General features: G+C 62.4%; 1 protein-coding gene and 1 long non-coding RNA gene across 2 annotated transcripts; one reads left to right on the plus strand and one right to left on the minus strand.

Annotated features, from left to right (window-relative positions):
- Positions 1-1,440: 1,440 nt before the first annotated feature.
- Positions 1,441-17,696, plus strand: LOC309868384. The gene is made up of 3 exons (XR_014313672.1): positions 1,441-1,938; positions 16,732-16,898; positions 17,165-17,696. It is a non-coding gene; the product is annotated as an uncharacterized lncRNA (long non-coding RNA).
- Positions 6,521-10,168, minus strand: LOC309868335 (uncharacterized protein). Its single transcript, XM_082738140.1, has 2 exons — positions 8,375-10,168; positions 6,521-8,163 (listed from the first exon to the last, which is right to left on the minus strand). The coding sequence occupies exon 2, from the start codon at positions 7,698-7,700 to the stop codon at positions 6,711-6,713; it is 990 nt and encodes a 329-aa protein (XP_082594266.1). The 5' UTR covers positions 7,701-8,163; positions 8,375-10,168; the 3' UTR covers positions 6,521-6,710.
- Positions 17,697-20,398: the final 2,702 nt, after the last annotated feature.

Consider the following 20,398-nt stretch of genomic DNA (forward strand, 5'->3'; position numbering starts at 1 on the left):
GCGGTGGGCGCCACCAGGAGCCGGCTGCTGGTCTTCCTTCCCTGGGCACTGGACAGCAGCGGGGAGTGAGGGGCCATGGCAGTGTCACAGCCCGGGGGTGGGGCGGGGGGAGCGCAGCTGGCACTGGAGAGTGTAGACTGTCCGAATGGTGTTGAAAACCACTTCCCTTCACAGCCCCGGCCAGGGGTCCTGGTGCAGTGCAGGTGGTGGGCAGGCTCACACCCCCACACTGGCCGCCTGCCTGGTTCTGACCTCATTTACACAGGCCTCCTGTGTGAGGCTGACCCTTTTGGGGAGACTCTTCCCTAAAATGCTCCTCTTCCGGGCCCTTGCCCACGGCCTTTCTCTGAAGTGCCCCACGAGGTGTCGGAGGCCGTCACCTCTCATTTCCACAATGCGCTGGCACCCACTCAAATCCAGGCCAGGGTTAGGTAGCGAATCTGGCAGGGGCCAGGAGGCCACATGGGGACGGCCTGCGGCTGACATGAGGTCCTCTGTGTCTCAGGGCGCCCCGAATCTTGTTGGTGGCTGGACCCCAAGGTGAAGGGGCCAGGGCCCCTGGTGAGAGTCCATACTGATCTCCAGGCTCAGGAGATCCGCAGGCTGCAGGCCTGTGACACAGACGTACCCTCCTGACTGGACCCCCCAGCGTGTGTGGATCAGGTGGACGCCCCTGACTTCAGTAGGAGCCGCCCGCCTCCCCTCTCTCCCGCCCCAGCCCGCCAGCTGCTTCCCTCATGAATGATTCAGGGGTGACTGTGGACCCGCGACAGCCCCGTGTTCGTTCGAGGGTTTGGAAAAGGGTCCTCTCCATGGCAGAAGCAAGGGACAGAGGGGCCAGACGGGGCTGGAGACGGCCAGCATCCCGGGCCCTGGCAGGGAGACCTGCTGGGACCCCATTCCTCTCTTCAGATCAGAAGGGGGGGTGTGCCTTGGTGCCTCAGTTTACTCCTTTGTCAAAACAAAGAGGCAGGACCAAGCCAGGCCTCCCTGTAGGCTTTCCCCTGTGTTTCAAACGGAAATGGTTACTGTTTTCAGAATATTTATTCATGTGTCTGTTTATTCGTGCCTGGATTATAAAAGCAATCGTTGGGGGGAGGCAGTGCAGGGGTCCAGGGAGTGGGCTCGGGGACGTCACCACATCTGCCTCCCAGCTTCTCGGAGCCATTCTCCATCCAGACTGTGTTTGAGCAGGGGCTGGGGGGAACCAAGCAGGCTGCCCCCAGCCCCTGCAAGCTGGAGCCCCAGCCCTGCCCCAGCTGGGTGGCCGGGATCCTGGCCTGGGCCACAGAGAGCAGGGAGACAAAACCAAAATGGCTTACTCCGGCCTGATGACACACCAGAGCCTGCCTCCTGCCCTGTGACGGGGCCAGACTCCCCAGTCCCAAGGCTTCGAGCCCATTCTCCTCTTCCGTTAGGTGGGGGTGGGAGCCTCTGCCCAGCCCCCAGCCCCTGGGGGAACCCTGGCCCTGCCCGTGAATGGTCCTGTCACCTCTCAAGGGCCTTCTCATCCCTGACCCCATTTCAGATGCAGCCACTCCCCTCCGCAAACCCAAGAACCCTTCCTCTCTCCAGGGCCTGCCCCCGAGCTGTCTCTTCGCCCCAGACAGCCTGACTCGTACCTCCCTGTGTGCTTTCCTGTTGTAACTGTTTAATCCTCAGCTAGGAAATACTTTCATTTCCTTTTCCCAAATACAGAGAGGTTGGGTGAGCTGCCTGAGCCTCCAGCCCCCGCGAGGCCCCACCCGGCTGGACCCAGGCCACTCCACCTCGGCTGGGGGGCTGCAGGGGTGGGGCGGACAGTCTGGCCAGTGCTCTGGGGGCTCAGCCTAGAGTCACCATAAGACCCAGCAACTCCGCTTCCAGGCATGCACCCAACCCTCGCCCTCCGCTGCAGGACTCGGCCAAAAAGCGGAGGAACCCAGCGTCCACCAGCAGGTAAGTGGTGGACCCCCAAGGTGCCCCCCACACACGGGAGCGTCCCTCGGCCACGAGCAGGAGCGAGGCCCCCATGCGCTGCCCCAGGGACGGACCCTGAGCCCATGTCGCTCAGGGAGGCAACCAGACACAGAAGGCCGCACCGCACGGGGTGTGAGTCCCCGCGTGTGACGCCGCCAGACCAGGCCCCTCCACGGAGGGAAGGTGCCCGTGCCGGCGGGGGCTGGGGAGGGGCCGGGGGTGACGGCTGACGGCCAGAATTTCTTTCCTGCGTATTCTCAGGCTGACTGCGGCGAGAGTAGCACAGCTCTGTGTACCCTAAAGGCCACTGGACTGTGGGCTTGGAAAGGGAAAGGGCAGGAATCGCGGCTAATAAAGGTGCTTTTGAGAACTTCCTGTGACGCCGGAACGCCCTCCGCTGGGGGGGCGGGGGGGGGCAGAGCTGTAGCTCCGGCAGGGGGCAAGGGGCCGGCCGAGTCTTACTGAGTCGCCCGTGTGCTTCCCCCAAGCCCAGGCCGTCCATCTCCCGTGTGTTTGCCCGAGAGAAACGTGCAGGAACGGGTCACAGAAGCCGGTATGGGAGATGGTACTGGCCAGGGGAGGGGGCATCTGGGGGCGAGGCTCGGTGGTGGGGACAACAGGTCGCATGTAAGTTAAAGCTTAGTAAAAATTCGGCCCAGGAAATACTGCTGATGGCCCTTCTTCCACGAGGTCCCCACGGCACGGGATGGCCGAGCCTGGAGAAGGGCGCCCCGCGGGAAATGGGGGGAGCCTCCGGCCACGGCATCGCCCCCGCCTGTCCTCGCACGCAGGTCTATCGAAAGACCCCTGACGGGGCGCGCGGTAGTGACTCATTAATGTCGAGGTCACAGGTGACAAGCGCCACAAACACAGCACGTCCAACATACGCATTTCCCCCAGAGGGCACGTGGCGGCCTTCTCGAGCCGGGGACACGTGGGGCCGACCTAAAGCACTTGCCAAAAGCACAAACGTGCAAAACACGTGCGCAAACTAGACCGCAGATAGGGGTCCTCTTGGGGCTCCGTCGTGAAGCATCTGCCTGTGGGTCGGGTTGTGATCCGGGGGTCCTGGGATCCAGCCCCGCATCGGGCTCCCTGCTCAGCGGGAGGCTGCTTCTCCCTCTGCCCGCCCTGCTCATGCTCTCCCTCTCTCTCAAATAAATAAAATCTAAAGAAGAAAGAAAGGGCCCTTCCTTCCAGCCTGAGCTGACCCCGCAAGGCCTGGTTCTCCCCAGCAAGACCATACCCACCAGTTACCCCCGGTGGACTCGGGAATGACTGCAAACTCACCGGAGCATCAAGCCACAATAGACTTGACAAACCTGCAAGAGGTTGTATAAACACCTTTGCAAATACAAAGCCCCGGGGTCAGTGAATTTGCAGATCCAGTCCCTGCAGAATGAGAACCTACCGTCATTTGAGTCTGCGGCACCCAGTAAAGCGGTCTGTGGCCCCACGTGGCTGTTTAAACTACAGTAATCACAACCCAAGTGCGATCAGCCTTGTGGGTCCCCCACCACACCTGCCCTAAACTCCGGGGTCTACACCGGCACAGGCAGGCGTTCCAGCCACAGCCAGACACGGCGGCTTCGTGCCTTTCCTCACGCTTCGCTGCTTTGCGGGACCAGAGGTCCGTCTCCCCCATCCGACGCCCCTTCCAGTGTCTCAGGCCCCCACGCGTGGGCAGGTGGTGGGGCCGAGGCGCAGGCTTGACGTCGTCCCAAAGAGCCGAGTGGAGGGAACAGCATCGAAGGCAGAGGGAACAGTAACCTTGGGCAGTGGAGGGCCTTGGGGGGCTGGGCTGGGCGGCCCAGAAGCAGAGAGGGAAGCGCACGGATGCTAACCAGCAAGGTGGGAGCGTCCGGTAAGACACTGGGGAGCCCCACGTCTCAGCCACTGGGCCTCGGCCGGAGAGGCTGCTCAGTGGGAAGCTGCTTCACAGACAACCGCCACAGACACCGGAGTGGCCCTGGACGGGACGGGCAGCCGGAGGGGCGAGGCAGCAGCCGCGGGAGGGCGCGTGCGGGCAGGGCGGGCCCGGGGAGACGCGCCACAGGCTGGGAACTGACCGGCTGCGCCTGTTTTCGGAGAAAGTCCAGAGACAGGCCAGGGCCGGCCAACCTGCACTCCGGAAGCGGACTCTTGGGGACGGCAGAGTCGCGGGCAGGCGGTTCCCGGCTCTGGGAGGCCCGTTCCGGCCTGTGCTTGCGGGCGGGTATCCGGAAGACTTACAGCTACCGGCACTACGCGTTCTTCCCGGCAATGGCCTCGGCGAGACGCAGTTCCCACACCACGACCCCCGTGTGTGTTGTACCGTCCACGGTCCCTACGCACTCGCACGGTCCCGTGACACCACCAGCCAATCCAGAACCTTCCATCTCCCCAAAGGAAGCCCCGTCCCCATCAGCCGTCAGCTCCCAGCCCCGCCCCCCGTCCCTGGTCCCTGGGAGCCCCCTTCCCATCCCGTGGACGTGTCACGCACGGCGACTCACCCCCCACATGCCCTTCTGTGTCTGGCTCCCTCCCTGTGCATCGTGACTTGGGTCCGTCCGGGGGCAGCTCCTGCTTGTGGCCCAGGGATGCTCCCACGGGTGGTGCTTGTCCGTTTGTCCCTTGGCGGCATCCGGGCTGTCCCACGCCACGAGCCAGGCACGTGTGCGGGCGTCCGTGTGGACGCCTGTGTCCTCGCACTTCTGGGTGGATTTGGTTTGCGTTTCCTGTGGCAGCTGCAGCAGGGACCCGCAGGCCCAGCCGCTCTGGGGAGACTAGGGGTTCCGGAGGCCAGTGGTGGAGATGGGGGGTACCGGACGCCTGCTGAGGCCGCTCTCCGTGGCGCGCAGACCCTGTCTTCTGCCGGTGTCCTCGCGGCCGTCCCTGTGTGACATCTTGTCCTCTTTCTGTAAGGACGCTGGTCACGCGGGCTCAGGCCACCCTCGTGACCTCAGCCTGACTGAGTCCCCTCTGTAAAGACCCTGCGTCCCACATGGCCCTCACCGGGGTTGGGACTCCGGCACACCTGTGTTCTGAGGTGACACGACCAGCCCAGGACAAACACCCAGGAGTGGACTGACTTCATCGCACGACAGCTCCATGTCCAAACATCTGAGGGACCTGCGGACCGTGCCCCCCCGTGGCTGCCCCGATCTGCCACCCACCAGCCGTGTCGAGGGCTCGTGTCCCTCCAGCTACGCTGGACGTCACTGCTGTGGTCCCCCTGGTGTCCCGGGACCCCGTCCCCTCCTTCCGCTGAGATCCTCGCTCTGTCCCCGGACCCCGTCCCGACCCCACGGGATTTCCGTTGTCCCTCGGGCCGGGACCCTGAGTCCACTGTTCCTCGTGTGGTGCCCTGGGAGGTCGCAGGAGGGCTGGCCGGGGGTCCTGCAGGACGTCCCCAGGCTGCGTTCGTCCCATCAGGGGTCCCTGCTGCTCACACGGCTCCTGCCTGCGGACGCTGGCCCTGTCTCCTGGCCTGCTGTGCTGGTCGGTCCACACCATCCTCGTGAGAAGGGGTCGCTCTGCGCCGCCCACGCAGGGGGGCCAGGGTCTCTCCATCGAGGTGCTGATGGCAGAGACGCAGGCCCAGAGGCCTGTGGTCATGCCCGGATGTCTGTTGGGCAGTGAGCCGCGGGGAGGTGGACACGCACAGGACCACAGGTAGCAACATGGGCAGCTGTGCCCGCCCCACAGGAAGTGGCCGCTGCAAGAGAGCGAGGCAGGAAGGGGACAGCTGCTCTGAACCCGGGGTGCAAGCTGGTCCCTGGGGAGTCAGGGGCGAGAGCACGGGAGGAGCACAAAGGTCTGTGGTGGGTTACATCATGGCCCCCAGCTCATGTGTCCACATCCTGACCTCCAGCTCCCTGAACGCGACCTTGCTGGGGAATAGGGTCTTTGGAGATGGAATTAGGTTACGATGAGGTGGCCTGGGAATCGGGCGGGCGGCGGCCATGAGGCACCGCCCAGTGCCCTCGTGAGAGGGAAATTCGGACACAGACACGGGGAGAAGCTGTATGGTGACAGAGGCGGGGACTGGGGGAGGTGGCCCTGACCCTGGGGGCACCAAGGTTGCCGGTGATGCCAGGCCACCCTTCCACACAGAGCTGGCCACCCACAGCTTGGTCCTGGCTGCCAGCCTCTGCACTGGAGGACATTTGCGACGTCCTGCGGAAACCCCGACTGCCCGCTCGCGGCCCTGGGTGATGGTGACGGGCCCCAGGAAGCCTGGCTCTCCCGCAAACCTGGGTGGGGGGCTGGGCGGGCGGGACAGAGGCTGTGACGGGCGAGCAGAGCCGCTGGCCTCCTCAGCTCTGCAAAATTCATGACGAGGAAGATGTCTCGATTATGGGGCCGGAACGTGAGCCGAGTAAGCGATCCCGTGGCCACCTGCTCAGCTGCCCCCGCCTGTCCTCGGGGTCACAGGCACAGAGGGGCCGGCCACCCCCACCGCCCCAGCCCCGGCCTGGTGCACTGGGACCCCCCCGTGGGGCGCCGTGGCTCCTGTCGCTCAGGACCTGAGGCCTGAGGGGTCAAAGGGTCCGACGGGTCCAGGCCGGCTCCATCAAAGGGTCCGACGGGTCCAGGCCGGCTCCATGCCCACCAGCTGGGGCGGGGACACCTGTGCTGCCGTGCTCCAGGGGGGCTCCAGGCCTGGGGGCGGGGCGGCCCCCAGAGCAACCTGCCCCACGTGTCCTCAGGGCTCAGGCACCCTCGCAGTTGGGCCCCCGTGTCAGCGGACGGGGAGTTCTGGTTAGAAGCTACTTCTGGAAGGATCCAGGCACAGAGGAAGGACTGTCCCCCACCCCAGGCAGGCCTGGACTCTGGGCCAAAGGCCAAGCAGCCGCAGGGTTCACGGCAGGTGACACGTGAGACCTGCGACACCAAGCCTTTCCCTGGGGCCACATCAATATTTCATAGCAGGACAGACACCTGAGCCCGCGTCGCGGGCAGCTGCTCCTGGGGCTGTAGGGACACCTGCCTGAGCCCAGGGCAGCGCCAGCCCCCCTCCTTGGTCCGAAGGCGCCAGCAGGTGACCGAGCCGAGACCGCTCCTTTCCACAGCAGAGACGCTGTGTCCCCATCTGCTGTTGTCCGGGGCCCCGAGGCGAGGGACGGGCGCCAGGCTGGGGGGTGAACCCGAAGGGGCTGGTGAGGCCCGTCCTGCACCCGCCGGGGCGTCTGCTCCCAGCTGCCTGGGAAGCCAGGGGAATCGGAGGGACAGGAAAGGCTGAGCCCCGGCTCCAGATTCCAGGGTGGCCCTGGATGGACGTCTCTGCCCAGAGGCTGGCCGGACACCAGCTGCACCAGGAGAAGGAGCGAGGGCAGGTCACACACGTGGGCCCAGATGTCGGGGCTCAAACCCCCGTCCCTGCCCGGCGGGATGTCCGTTCCTCCGGAGGGTAAACACGGCCACCGTTCGACCCTGACACAGAAGGTCTGTGGTTCCGTGTGTGTGACACGCCCAGAGCAGGTTCCTCCATGGACGGGAAGGGGCTTGCGGACCCCGGGAGCTGGGGGGTGGCCGCTGACGGGGTCGGCACTTCTAGTCATTCCTCTGGCTGTTTGTCCACATATGTCCTCCGGGAACTTAAAATCCGCGTGTCGAACCGCGTGCGTCCGGCCACGGCACAGAGGCCGGCTGAAGCGCCCCGAGTCCACGAGACCTGCCCCTGGCACCGGGGGGCGTCCTGGCAGGACGGGCCTGTAGCTGCTCGTGCCTCCTGGGGGACGAGGACAGCCACTCGCCATGGGTCGTGCGCAGACCGCACGCCCGGCCCGGGGCCGCGGGTACCTCCCGAGCTGCGAATGACCCGGTGTCCCGGAGACCCGTCACCCTTGTGCTTTCTGGCCACACAACCCCCTTCCCCCGGTTCCAAAACCGGCCCCAGAGCCTTTCGTGTCCCCTTCATCTCGATACGCCTGAACCCAAGCCTGGGTTCGGCTGGCTGACAGTTAAACCCAGGGCTGCGTGGAGGCTGGCGACCGACATCCCGGAGGTCAGCCCGAGGGGTCAGCCCCAGGGGACCGAAGGGACCACAGCAGCTGTTTTGAAGGCCTTGAAGGCTGTTGCCCGGAGCGGGTTTTAAACTTTGCATTTTGTAGCTTTAGTCTGTTTTCTCCCTCGTGCCCACTGGTAACCTGAAACTTCGTGGAGGATCCTGAAATTCTTCCCGAAACATGATTTTTTAAAGGAAAATGTGGCTAGGGGCGCCTGGGTGGCTCAGGGGGTTAAAGCCTCTGCCTTCAGCTCAGGTCATGATCCCAGGGTCCTGGGATGGAGCCCCGCATCGGGCTCTCTGCTCTGCAGGGAGCCTGCTTTCTCCTCTCTCTGCCTGCTTCTCTGTGATCTCCGTCTGTCAAATAAGTAAATAAAATCTTAAAAATAAAAAAATAAAAATAAAGGAAAATGTGGCAAAACACACGAAACATAGACTGTATCCCTTTAACGGCTCCCTAAGGGCCTGGCCCGCAGGAGCCAAGCACACTCACTTTGGGGCAGTGCCCCTCCTGTCCGTCTCCAGAACCTTCCACCTCCCCAAACCAAGGCTCTGGAAAACATCGTCTTCAACGTGGTTTCTGACAGCGGCATTTCCTCCGTGTCCACCCACCACGAGGGAGCCCCGGGCCGTGGCGGCCATGGGCCCTCATCTCGCTGGCTGTGCCCCTCCTGCCCCAGGGCTGCGCACGCTCGACACCGACTCGGCTTCTCGATGTGCACGCACGACTCGCGGGGCACGGGCCGCGGCCAGCCCTAAGCCCAGGTGCTGGTCAGCACACTCCTGCTTCTGGCTCTCCCGGCCCCATATTCCCCAGCCTCCCCAGCATAGACGGGCCAGGCCCTGCCACCGGTCTGATCCTCTGGCCCGCGGCCCCTCCCTTCAACCAGCCTGTTAGCCAAGAGCCTTCCTATCTGAACAGCAAAGGCCCCAAACAACAAGAAGAAAAACCCAGGAGGGCCGAGGTGACAATCTTTCTTTTCCAAAACCCAACGTCCTTATTTTATTTTATTTTATTTTTAAAGAAGCGACATTTTGCCTCCCACCCCAGGCTTCTCTGTCCAGCCAACCGGGTTTAAATTCCCAGACGTTCTTCTGATGGAAAAGTCTAGAATCAGGAGGGCAGGTGCAGGCCCCCTAAGTCAGCTTCTGTGCCCTGCCTTGTTTTCTCGGCAACTTCCTTTTTGCTGAAGATAAAATAGGTCCCGACAATAAAAACGAACCTACTGAGATGGCGTGTTTATCTCCAAAAGCCTCTGGCCTCCGGAATGTTCTTGTGTCATTTCCAGATATTGTGTGGGGTTCCGGCAGAGTGCACGGACAGAGCTGGGACGTGCCCGCACCACGGGGCCACGGGGCCAGAGACATGGTGTCTTAAAAAGCCTGTGTTTCTCCAACAATCCGGAAACCTCGTGGTTATTTCTTCTTGTGACACATGTCTCTGGAACCTTCCGTGGGGGTTGGGATACGGGGACCTCCCACCCGGACCCCCAACTGCCCTGACTTACCAAGCTCAGCTCTGCGGGTGATAGTTTCTTATCAAGGGCTCACACTGGGCATAGAAGGAGGCCAGGAGGAGGGTTGGGGCCCTTTTGATTGCTTTTTTGTTAATGATTCTCTTTGCTTCTCCGCAGGGAGCACAGAGAGGCTGGAGGGAGCCTGGGTGGGCCCTGGAGGCCCCGTGGGAGGGGAAGGCCCACATGCCTGGCATTCCTCCTCTCCTTCCCACATTGTTTGTTTGTTTGTTTTAAATTAGAGCCGCCAGGAATTCCATTTCCTTTCAGATTCTGCTGGGACTTTGTAACCCTCGAAGAACCAACTCCTGGCCAGGGCACAGAACATTCCAGTACCCTCCAGGCTACATCTTCCCCCCCAGACGCCCCCCAGGAAGGCCTATTTTCCTTGGACTGTGTGCAGCTGGCCACAAGCCCCCAGGCCGGCAAAGGGCACCCCCACCCCAGCCCCGAGGTCCCTGAGCCTCCCCTATCAGCCTCCCCCGTCAGACCCAGACACCCCTCCATGTCCCCCACAGCTCTGGCTGTAGCCGGGGCTGCTCGCAGGCGGGGCTGGGCTGTGGTGGACCCCAGAGCGTGGGTCCAGGGGCGGGGACACCAGTCCGCATCACCACCCGCATCCAGCCTCCCCGGTGAGGAAACTGAGGCAGGTACTAAGCTCAGGCCCGGCTCGTCTGGCGCACACCCCAGTCACCTCTTCCCACAACGTCCCCTCTACCCTTTTTTTTTTTTTAAAGACTTTATTTATTTGACAGAGATCACAAGCAGGCAGAGAGGCAGGCAGAGAGGGGGGGGGAAGTAGGCTCCCGCTGAGCAGAGAGCCTGATGCGGGGCTCGATCCCAGGACCCTGAGATCACGACCTGAGCCAAAGGCAGAGGCTTCACCACAGAGCCCCCAGGCGCCTGCTCTACCCAGTCAGATCTTCTTTAAAGATCTTATTTATTTGAGAGAGAGAATGGTTATGAGCAGGGGAGAGGGAGAAGCCAAGCAGGGAGCCCCCACGCGGGACTTGATTCCAGGACCCACGATCATGACCTGTGGGCAGGCAGACGCCTCCGGCCGAGCCACCCGGCGGCCCCAGGTCAGCCTCCCGGTGAAGCAGGCCCTAGTTCCAGACTCACCGCCTTTCGCACAACACCCAGCGCGAGCTGAAGTCGCACAACCAACCAGACAGTACCAGGGCAGGAGGGTGGCCAGCCAGACCCAAGCTCTCCCCACGGCCGCCAGCGAGGGTGGTGGGGTCGGGTGGTGGGCTGGGGCGGCTCGTGGTGTCCCTTCTGCTCCAGGGTCAGAGGGCAAAGTCTTCCCCGACGGCTCGGGTGGCGGCTGTCGTCTGTTGGTTTGCCCCCAGTCCTCCGCTTCTGAAGGGACTGGATTTGTCCGGGCCCTTTAAGAGCCTGCGTGGGTCGCTGCTTATCAGGTTAGCAGGTCTGTGTGTTCTCTTGGCTGCTGGCACCCCCACCGGGCGTGCGTGACCCTGTTTTGCCCTCTACAGGCGGTCCTGAGTCCCAAGGTCCCCGGTGGGATGCCACCAGGCTCCGCAGCCCTGCTGCTGAGTGTCCCAGAGCCCAGCAGGGGGTGAGGCGGCCACTCTGGGCGACACGGACTGCCCACGGAGGGGTCACCGGGCAGGGGTCCCGCGGAGGGGTCCGGGGAGGCCAGCGGTGGTGGGAGCTGTTTTACTGCCCAGACACTGACGGTTTCTCTAAAATGCCGGCATGGGCGGACCCTTACAGAGCTCAGGGGCCAGGTCCACGGGGAGCCTTGACCTCAAGGTCTGCCGGTGGGCAGCGCGGTGCGGAAGCCTCTTCCGCGAGCCTCTGACCTCCTCCCGGCAGGTACCGTCCACCAGGCCTCGGCGCAAGCCCGCCGACCTCAGGGACTCTGGTTGAGATTGGGAAGTGGGAGAATCGGGCCAGTTCTGGCCGCAGTAGGGGCCTCGTCCCGCACGGGGCCTGCGCCGGTTCCCGCCGCCTTCAGTCAGCCCAGCCCGGAGCCGCACGCAGGCCGGTCCCGGGGAGTGGCCGGTCCCGGGGAGTGGCCGGCAGCGTGGCCCTGGCACCGTTCCTGTGCTTCCCTAACTTGAGGGGAAATGCGCACAATGTACAATTAACCATTTTTTTTTAAGATTTTTTTTTATTTATCTGACAGAGATCACAAGTAAGCAGAGAGGCAGGCAGAGAGAGAGGAGGAAGCAGGCTCCCTGCAGAGCAGAGAGCCCGATGTGGGGCTCGATCCCAGGACCCTGGGATCATGACCTGAGCTGAAGGCAGAGGCTTAACCCACTGAGCCACCCAGGTGCCCCACAATTAACCATTTTAAGTGAACAATCCCCGTGGCACTTGGTGCATTGACTATATGGTGCGACCTTGCCCTGCCTAGTTTCGGACACGCCGTCTTCCCGACTTCCCAACAGCAGCCCCCGGCCCGGCTCTGCCAGCTGTCACGCCTCCCCTCCCCCCCCGCGAGCCCCTTCCCATCCGTGGAGGGGCCTGGACTGGGGTGTGGCACGCGTGGACTCACACCCCGTGGGGCTCCTGTGTCTGGTTCCCTCCCTGAGCGTCGTGGGCTCGGGGTCTGTCCCTGGGGCGGCGCGTGGCGGCCTCGCTCCTGCTGGGGCTGGGGACGCTCCACGTAGTGGAGCCAGTCGGCCGTCGACAGACGGACAGACAGACAGACATTGGGTCTGTCTGCCTCTTCCGCTGCTGTGAACAGTCAGCTAGGCTTTTCCCGAGCAACTGCTTCGAGTCCTTCCGGAGCACACCTGGAGGCAGGGTCACGAGACCCACGGGTTGACGCCCAGACAGGCTGGGCCGTGATGTCCCCGGGGCAAGAGCGGGAGCACCCAGCTCAGGCGCCGTGTCACACACCCACCCTCTGGGGCCCCGAGGGCGGCCACACTCGCATTCCACACGACGTGATTACACCAATGCCGACCAGCCAGAGCGGAGGAGACGTAAACAGTGGCCTCCGCGTCCCTGGCCTTTTCCACTCGCCTTGGCAGGAAATGAGGTTTTGTAACTTCAAATGGGGAGTCTCGCGCCGACCCTGCAGACCCGCTGAGAAACGCCGAGGAGCCAGGGCTGGGCTGGCGGACGGCTGCCCGCCGCAGGGCAGGACAGGTCGGGGATCGGGCTTCGGGCAGCCCCGGTCACCGTCTGCGGACGGAGCAGAGCCCTTTCCCTCTGCCCTCTGTGTGGAAAACCTGAAGCCGCGGTTGGCAGACTAGCTTCCCAGTGACTCATACGTGAGCTTCCTCGCCTGTAAAATTTATTTCTAATTAAAACATGCAATATTTTACTTTAAACAACTTGGTCTGTCCAAATAATCCATTAGGAAAGTCAGAAGGCAAAGCCCAGACTAGGAGAAAATACTTGCAGTGCATAATCCAACAAAGGACTAGGGTCTAGAATATGTAAAGAACACCCAAAAATCAATGACAAAACTCAAACAACCTAATTTAAGAAAATGGGCCAAAAGCTCAAAGGGCCACGTGGTGTGTGACCCCATTTATCTGAGATCCCTAAAACAGGAAAGTTCATAGAGACAGAGAGCAAATGCGTGTTACCTGGGGCTGAGGAGGAGGGTGGAGGGGTGACTGCTAACGGGAACCGTGTTGTTTTCCAGAATGTTCTGGAAGTTGATGGAGGTGATGTCTGCATAGCCTTGTGAATGTCTGATCAGCCCCCAGACTGTACACTTCACAGTGGTTACTGGGTAGTTTTATGTCACGCCAATCTTACCACAACTTGTAAAAACAGGGTCAACAGAGGTGGCTGCCACCGCGTCGGACCGTGGGGCTGGGTGCCGGCCACAGCCACTCAGGGGGCTGGCCGGTGTCTGCTGTTGTCACTGCTGGGATCGCCTGGAAAGCTCTACTGCCGCATGACGGGCCCCGCCGCCCAGATGAGGGACACAGCGAGGTCCAGCAGCTTCTCCCACGTGAGGGTAATTCCAGGCTCTGGCCAGGTGGCCCTGGATGCCTGCAGGGTTGGGGGGTCAGGGAGCTGCCCCGCAGCCCTGGAAACAGCACCAGGATCTCATCCCGTCTTGTGTGCGGAGCCCAACGACGGGGCTGCTGGAGGGGCCCCTTTCCATTGCTTCACCCGGCAAAAACGTATCAGCACCGACTGTGCGGCGGGCCTGGGTTGGGGCCCCATTCGGGGGCTTCATTTTACCTCCTGAGGTCAGGGCAAAGGGAGCCCTGAGCGTGAGAGCAGCCTGGCCGCTGTGAGCAGCCTGAGAGCAAACCCCGCAGTCCCTCCACAGGCCGACCCCCCTGAATCCCACGGGCGGTCTTTGTGGGATTAGAGCCTGCCTCACAGGCACCCACTTATTGAACGAGAATTTACTGAGCAGCTACTGTGCGATAAGGGGGAGTGGAGCAGACGCTCGGACAGGTTGAGAGAACGTGTTGAAGGGGCATTTGGGGAAGAGTGTACCAGGCGGAGGGCACAGCACGTGCAAAGGCCCTGGGCTGGACTGTAGCTGCCTTGTTGGAGGAGGCGCCCCGAGGCTGCTGACTGCAGCAGAACGAGTGAGGGGCAGAGAGGGAGGAGGTGAGCTCAGGGATGTGACGAGAGGACTGGGGCCTCTACTGCGAGGCACCGGGAGCCCCGGAGGGTTTCAGGCAGAGCCGGGACCGGCCCCACTCGGTGCGCGCGGCGCCCTCTGGCGGCAGCGGGGGGAACAGGCCGTGCGTGGTGGTGGGAGACGAGGCGGGGGAGGAGGGGGGAGGGGGGTGGGAGGAGATGGAGGAGGGGGTGGGGCCGGGAAGGGGTGCAGGGGAAGGTGGGGGGAGGAAAGGGGGATGGGGAGGGGGGAGGGCCAGTGGGGGCCACGGGGGGCATGGAGGGCGGCAGGCTCGGAGGTGGGGCGTGGAGGGAAGAGGATGGCGGGAGGGCTGGTGCGGAATGGGGTGGGGGGGGCTGGTCCGGGGGGCCGGTGGCGCCCCCTCCCCTCCCCTCCCCTGCCCCGCTTTGCCTCCCTCCGAACCGCACGGGATCTGTCCAAGGAGCCCCTGGAGCTCCCCGCCCTTGCCAAAGGCTCTTTGCCACACGCGCTGCAGAGCTGCTCCCCAGACCCCACGCAGGAAGCTCGGCTCACGGGGGCAGGACTGGGAACAAAGTGATACGTTCTGCTGGGAGTTTAAATGACAAGGAAGTTGCAGATATATACTAAAATAATGCTGTTTTAACACACCTACTTTCCTTTTTTTTTTTTTAAGATTTTATTTATTTGACAGACAGAGAGATCACAAGTAGGCAGAGAGGCAGGCAGCAGAGAGAGGGGGAAGCAGGCTGCCCGCTGAGCAGAGAGCCCGATGCGGGGCTCGATCCCAGGACCCTGAGATCATGACCTGAAGGCAGAGGCTTTAACCCCCTGAGCTATGCAGGCGCCCCTCCATTTTTTTTTTTTAACTACTTCAGTGTTCAAAAGGTTTTTAGATACAGAGAAATGTGTACAAAGGGCATGTTTTCCTCTAAAACAGCTTGGTCAGGCTCTGTCCGCCACCACTCCTCTCTCTGATGTCTCTACCAGCCTGGGGCACTTTGTGGGACTGGGACGCCTTTACCCCTATCTGCAGGTCAGGGGGCTCTGGGGAAGTGTCTGTCCGCAGACCGCCTCCTCTGGTTCCTCGAGGGAAAGGGCGAGCACCGATTAGGTCTTGCCGCCCTCTGGTGGCAGCGTGCGTGTGCCCTGTCGGCCTCCGACCAGGAAGTTTGTAGGTAGGTCTCTGGTTGTCTGGTGAGGATTCATTTATTCACTTGGTCAGTGTAAGAGCCGAGAGCCAACATTGTTCAGCACTGACTGCATGACCCACTGCCTGCTAACCCTCAAAATGTGCCACCTCGGGCTGAGAGAAGAGATACGCCTTGCCTAGGATCATTCAGGGGTTCCAGACAGACCTGGGCCTTGAACCTCATGCTCTCAACGGTGAAGGGAAACCCAAATAGCAGGTCTAGGTCCTAGAAGCAGCTGAGCCTGAAGTCCTATTTGACTCTGACTGTAAATCCTTGTGTCAAAGCCCGTGAGTTGAGTTTGCTTTGGATCAAAGACCCTTCGGCTGTGGCTGAATCCAGCATCGGTGTTAACCCCAAGTCCTGCGGACCATATCTGTGACCCTCTGTGAGTCATCTAATGCTTCAGGCAGCCTCGATGGCATTAAATGAGATACTGACCTTCACCAAAGCTCAGAGGTCCCTGATGAAAAGACCCACCCCTATTTCAGGCTCTAGAGATGCAGGCTTTCTTACCGCTGGGGACGCTCATCCTGTGGGGGTGGAAGCAGCTTCCTGAGCTGATCCGGACGCCGCGTGTTCTCACACAGCTTGGTCGGGAAGCCATTCGCATGCAGTCACGGGCTGACGACCGGCCCCCAGAGATGTCAGACCCCAGAAAATGGCAAACGTTACTTGATTTAGCAAGTGTCTTTGTGGATGTGCCTAAGGGCCTCGAGGCAGGGCGGCTTTTCCGGGTTGTCCTGGAGGGCCCTGTGCGCCCCCATGAATCCTGACCGGCAGGAAGGGGGGGTTTGGGGCACAGCCCTGGGGCCTCCAGAGCCACCGGCGGACAGCTCTCTGGTGTTGTGAGCCAGCCCGGGAAACACAGCAGTGCCCCCAACAGCAGAGTGGCGCACAGAGCAGCCCGCGCCATACGCGCGTTCAGCATCCGGCCGCGCCATGGCCACCAGCCACCCGGGCCATGGGCCACGCTTCTTCCGTGTTGGGACATCCTGCGGGCACTGCAAACCCCGGGGACCGGCCCGTGTCACAGATCAGCACGCCGAGGAGCAGAGACCCCTGCCGCGGCCGCCCAGTCAGAATGCCACGAGTCATACTCCAAAAAGCTTCCGTGGAAAGTCACGTGCTGAGGTTCAGGGTGCATGTGAATTTGGGGGGCCCTACGTAAGCCACGGCAGCAGCCACCTTTGCAGAGTGGGGAGCAGGCACCCTGCCAGTGGCTTCAGGTGAAAGGCCGAGTGTTCCTGTGACTCGGGTCCTGCTGGACAGATGCCGGGTCCCCCACGGCCCTCTTTTCTGGCTCCGGGTGCCGGGCGCCCCTGGGGCCTTTAGCACGCTCCTCGCCACGAGACAGGGGCCCGGGTCCAGCGTGGCTCCCTAAAACCCGGTCCGCCGTGGCCCAAGAACAGGGAATTCTGAAAACAAGGGAGAACTCCGAGCTTTAAGAAAAAATGTCCTGATTTTTAAATTTGGCAAATCCTCTGAAAGCACCTTCTAACGTAAGCCGCTGATGAGGGGTAAGAGGAGTCCGAGTTTCGACCGCAGCCCTCCAGCCGCCGCACCGAGAACCCGAGGACGAGGAAGTCTTCCCCACTGCACTGCATCTGACCACGAGCCACGGGCTGCCCCAGTTCTCAGAGGGAGACTGAGTCCTGGAGAGGGGAAGCGAGTGGGTGACTTACGCTAACCTGGTGAGTAGGACCCGGGGCTGAGGTCTGAGCCCAGTTTTTGCCAGCAGAGCCCACCTCGGGTTGTCCCAAGATGACCAGGATTCCGAGGTGGCCCCAGATTCCTGTCCCCCTCCGCCTCCCAGTGTAGCTCCTCGAGCGTGGGTGGATCTGGTCAAGGTGGAGGGCTTTTCTGATGTGACCAGGGTCTCCAAATCAGTCAGCCTGGAGTCCCTCGGGAGGGAGATCCTGCTGCTGAGCCGGCCCTAACCCAGAGGACCTTTAAACAGGCCAGAGAGGAGGGGACAGCCGGGCCCCCGACAGCTCACCGCGCGTGGCCAGCACTCGGGCGACCGGCCAGGAAATGGAGACCCTGTGCCCCCCAGAGCAAGAACAAAATTCTACGAACGCCTGAAAGGGCTTGGAAGCCCGTCCTTCTCCGGCTGAGCCTTTGGCTGTGCAGGCCGCCAGGGGACACCTGTCCACAGCCTCATGGGACCCGGAGCCGGGGCACTGACCCGCTGGGCCAGACCACCGCCGATCCCCAGACGCCCTGAGAAAACACACGGGGGTCGTGGCAAGCCACTAAGTGCAAATGTAGCCGACGCCAGCCGTTTGCCAAAGGCCCTTCTCTGTAACAGTTCGCGTCTGGTTTTTAAGTTCGGCCTAACACATCCTAACTCCATTTCCAGAGGAGCCTCTTTCTGCCTTCCAACCGGCCTGGGCCCCCCGCTCACCCCCGGCTCCCTGCTGCTCCCGGGACGACCCAGGGGAAAGAGGATGTGGCCAGATTTCGCAAATAAAAGTACACGGCACACGGTACATGTGAACTTCGGGGAAAGGATGAGCGGATGTTTTTACAGCGATAGGAGGTCCCAAATCTTGCAGGGCACGTAGAGAAGTCATTCGTTGTTGGCCTGAAATCAAATTTGGCTGAGGAGCCTGAATTTTGGCTTACCTCTGCCAACAGCAGCCCCGCCTCCACACGTGTGAGGGGGCGCGCACCCCTGGGCCTGGCCTCGGCTGGCTGCGGGGACCCAGGGCAGGACGCATGGCCTCTGAGCAGGCTCCTGAGCGGGCCGGGGTGGCGGCCACCGCGTGTGCCGGTCTGCTCGGAGAGTGCGCAGGGGAGTGGGGAGCGCAGCCTGGCTCCTGGGCCTTCCTCCCCCATGCAGGCCTACGGAGAGTGCGCGCTCCACGGTGGACTGGGTCAAGGAGCCCAGCACAGAGCCTGGCCCGCATCTCAGCCTCTCCAAGGGCCCGGAGAGAACGCTCCTCCCCTGGATCGTGAGCCTGGGGAAAGCACGTCTGTCCCTTGCACAGAAGAACGTGGGGCGCCAGGGTCACCAGACACCGGGTCTCTGAGGGGCTCGAGCCTGGGTCAGCCCCACCTGGGTCAGCCCCACTCCCGCCTCCCTCACCCCGGGGCCTGCTCTGAGGTCGCTCCCTCCTCCCGGATCCTCCTAAGACCACAGCACTCTCAGCGCAGACCTTTTGGGGACCGGAGGCCTGGCAGGAGGGCAGGGTTCCCTCGGGTGTCCGCGTCCGGTCCCGAGGGCACGGCGGAGTTTAAGGACATCCCACCCGTCAGGCTGTTGGCCTCCGCAGGGCCTGCGCCATTAAGAATCTTCCCTGCGGTGCCTGTTTTAGGTACTTCTAATTTGTTAAGCAAATCGCAGGCTCCTGTGGGTGGTCCCCAAGGGCCTCTTCGCACTTTTAAGGGATTACTTTTTCTTTCACTTTCTAAAACTTGGTAAAATACCCATAATACAAAATTTACTAGTCTAACCATTTCTAAGCGCACAGCTCAGTGGTGTGAGGCACACCCTCCCCACCCTCCGTCTCCAGAACTCTCCGTGTCCTGTGTCCCCACGCGGAGACTGTGTCGTCACGAAGCACGGACCCCCCACCCCTGCCGCAGCCCCTGCACCCACCCCCTCCTCTCCTCTGGGCCCTCCTGGGACGGGTCCTTCTGGGTCTGGCTGCTCTGGCTGAGCCCGGTGTCCTCGGGTCCCTCCCCATCGTGGCAGGGTCAGGGCCCCCCTCCGAGGCTGGACTGTGTTCCTGCCTGGGGACGACAGTGCCGTGTGTGTCCATCTGTGGGCGGACGCTGGGTCTTCTCCCTTTAGGCTGCCGTGACCCGTGCTAGTGTGAGCACGGGGGGGGGGGCACCTTTCTCTCCGGGTCCCTGATTCCTGCTCTCTTGGGGACACACCCAGTACTGGTATCTCTGGGTCACACGGTTGTTCTAGGTTTCATTTTTTGAGGAACTTGTTGGTTGTGTAAAGGGCACTCGTCAGACTGAACACAAAAAGGACGGCCTTGTGCTCCTGTGACTGATCTGTCTGCTCCCCTGTCCACACCCAGGGACCCTTACAGGTGCGAGGGGCGGGGCCCTCAGGTGCCCACGGGACATGCAAGTCTTCCCTCCACCTGGTGGCCCGGCGGGGGTGGGGGTCGTGCAGGAAACACTGTTCCTTGTTCTTGGCTGGGGGAACGGGCTGGGGATGGCCTGCTCTGCGACCCCTACCTTGGGGTCGGGCAGCAGCCGGCAGGCGCCCCAGCGGCCAAAACAGACCCAGCACCTCGACCGGCACAGGCCCCGGGGCTCCAGATCCCGTGCCCCCAGCTGAGCCCCTCTGGGGACAGACTGGCACACAACAGAGCCGCGTGGGTTGCAGAGCCCAGAACTGGGGGGCCTGGGGGCGGATGTCACGTGGCCCCTGTGCCTCAGAGCCCGGTCTGGGTGACAGGCGGGTGGCCCTGTGGATGTGACCTGCCGGCCCCTTCTCCCCCAGACAGTAGGGCCAGACCACAAGGGCCCCTTTCAGACTCAGGCTGGGGAAGCTGCTTCCTGTTTGTGAGGGCTGCTGCGGCGCCCACCGGACAAAGCGGGGACCAAGGGCAGAGAGGAGCGTGCGGGCGACAGAGGAAGACGGAGTTGCGGGAGTCGTCCCTGCGCTGCAGTCGCTCTGTGTTTTGGGGGAACCTTCACAGGCCACAGGGCTGGAGACATTCTGGGCCCCGAGGACAGTCTACTGAGACCACAAGAGCTGATCCCATCCTGGGACGGTCCCAATCCTGGGACAATGGCAGGGGAGGGTGTCTTCGAACCCAGATGACTCATGAATATGCCCCTCGGACAGGACCCATATGCAAAGAGGTGTGGCAGGATTGGGAGGGGTGACAGAAGGGGTCACAGGGGAGCCCAGACCTTCTGCACCTCAGCTGGGTGCCTTGTACACGACCTGTGCAACAGTCCCGGGCAGCCCTGAGCAGAGGCAAAGGAAGGTTAGCTGAAGAGGGGGACCAGGAGACTGTGTGGTGTGCAGAGTAACAGTCCCATAGACGTCCCCATCCTGGTCCTGGGATATGCCACCTCCTGTGGCAGAGGGTGCCCTGAGGTGGGAGTGACCTTGCGTTCCCGAGGCACCCGGCGTCCTCACCAGATTCTCACGAGAGGGAGGCAGAATACGGGGGTCCCGGAGACGGGCAGACCCCGTGCTGCTTGCGGGGAGGATGGG

This window comes from Mustela nivalis, assembly GCF_964662115.1.
Source record: "Mustela nivalis genome assembly, chromosome: 1".
Taxonomy (NCBI): Eukaryota; Metazoa; Chordata; class Mammalia; order Carnivora; family Mustelidae; genus Mustela; species Mustela nivalis.

What these genes read in the sequence shown, in the direction of transcription:
- LOC309868335 (XM_082738140.1), bottom strand. Translation starts at nt 7,700, where the DNA reads ATGGCGAGTGGCTGTCCTCGTCCCCCAGGAGGCACGAGCAGCTACAGG.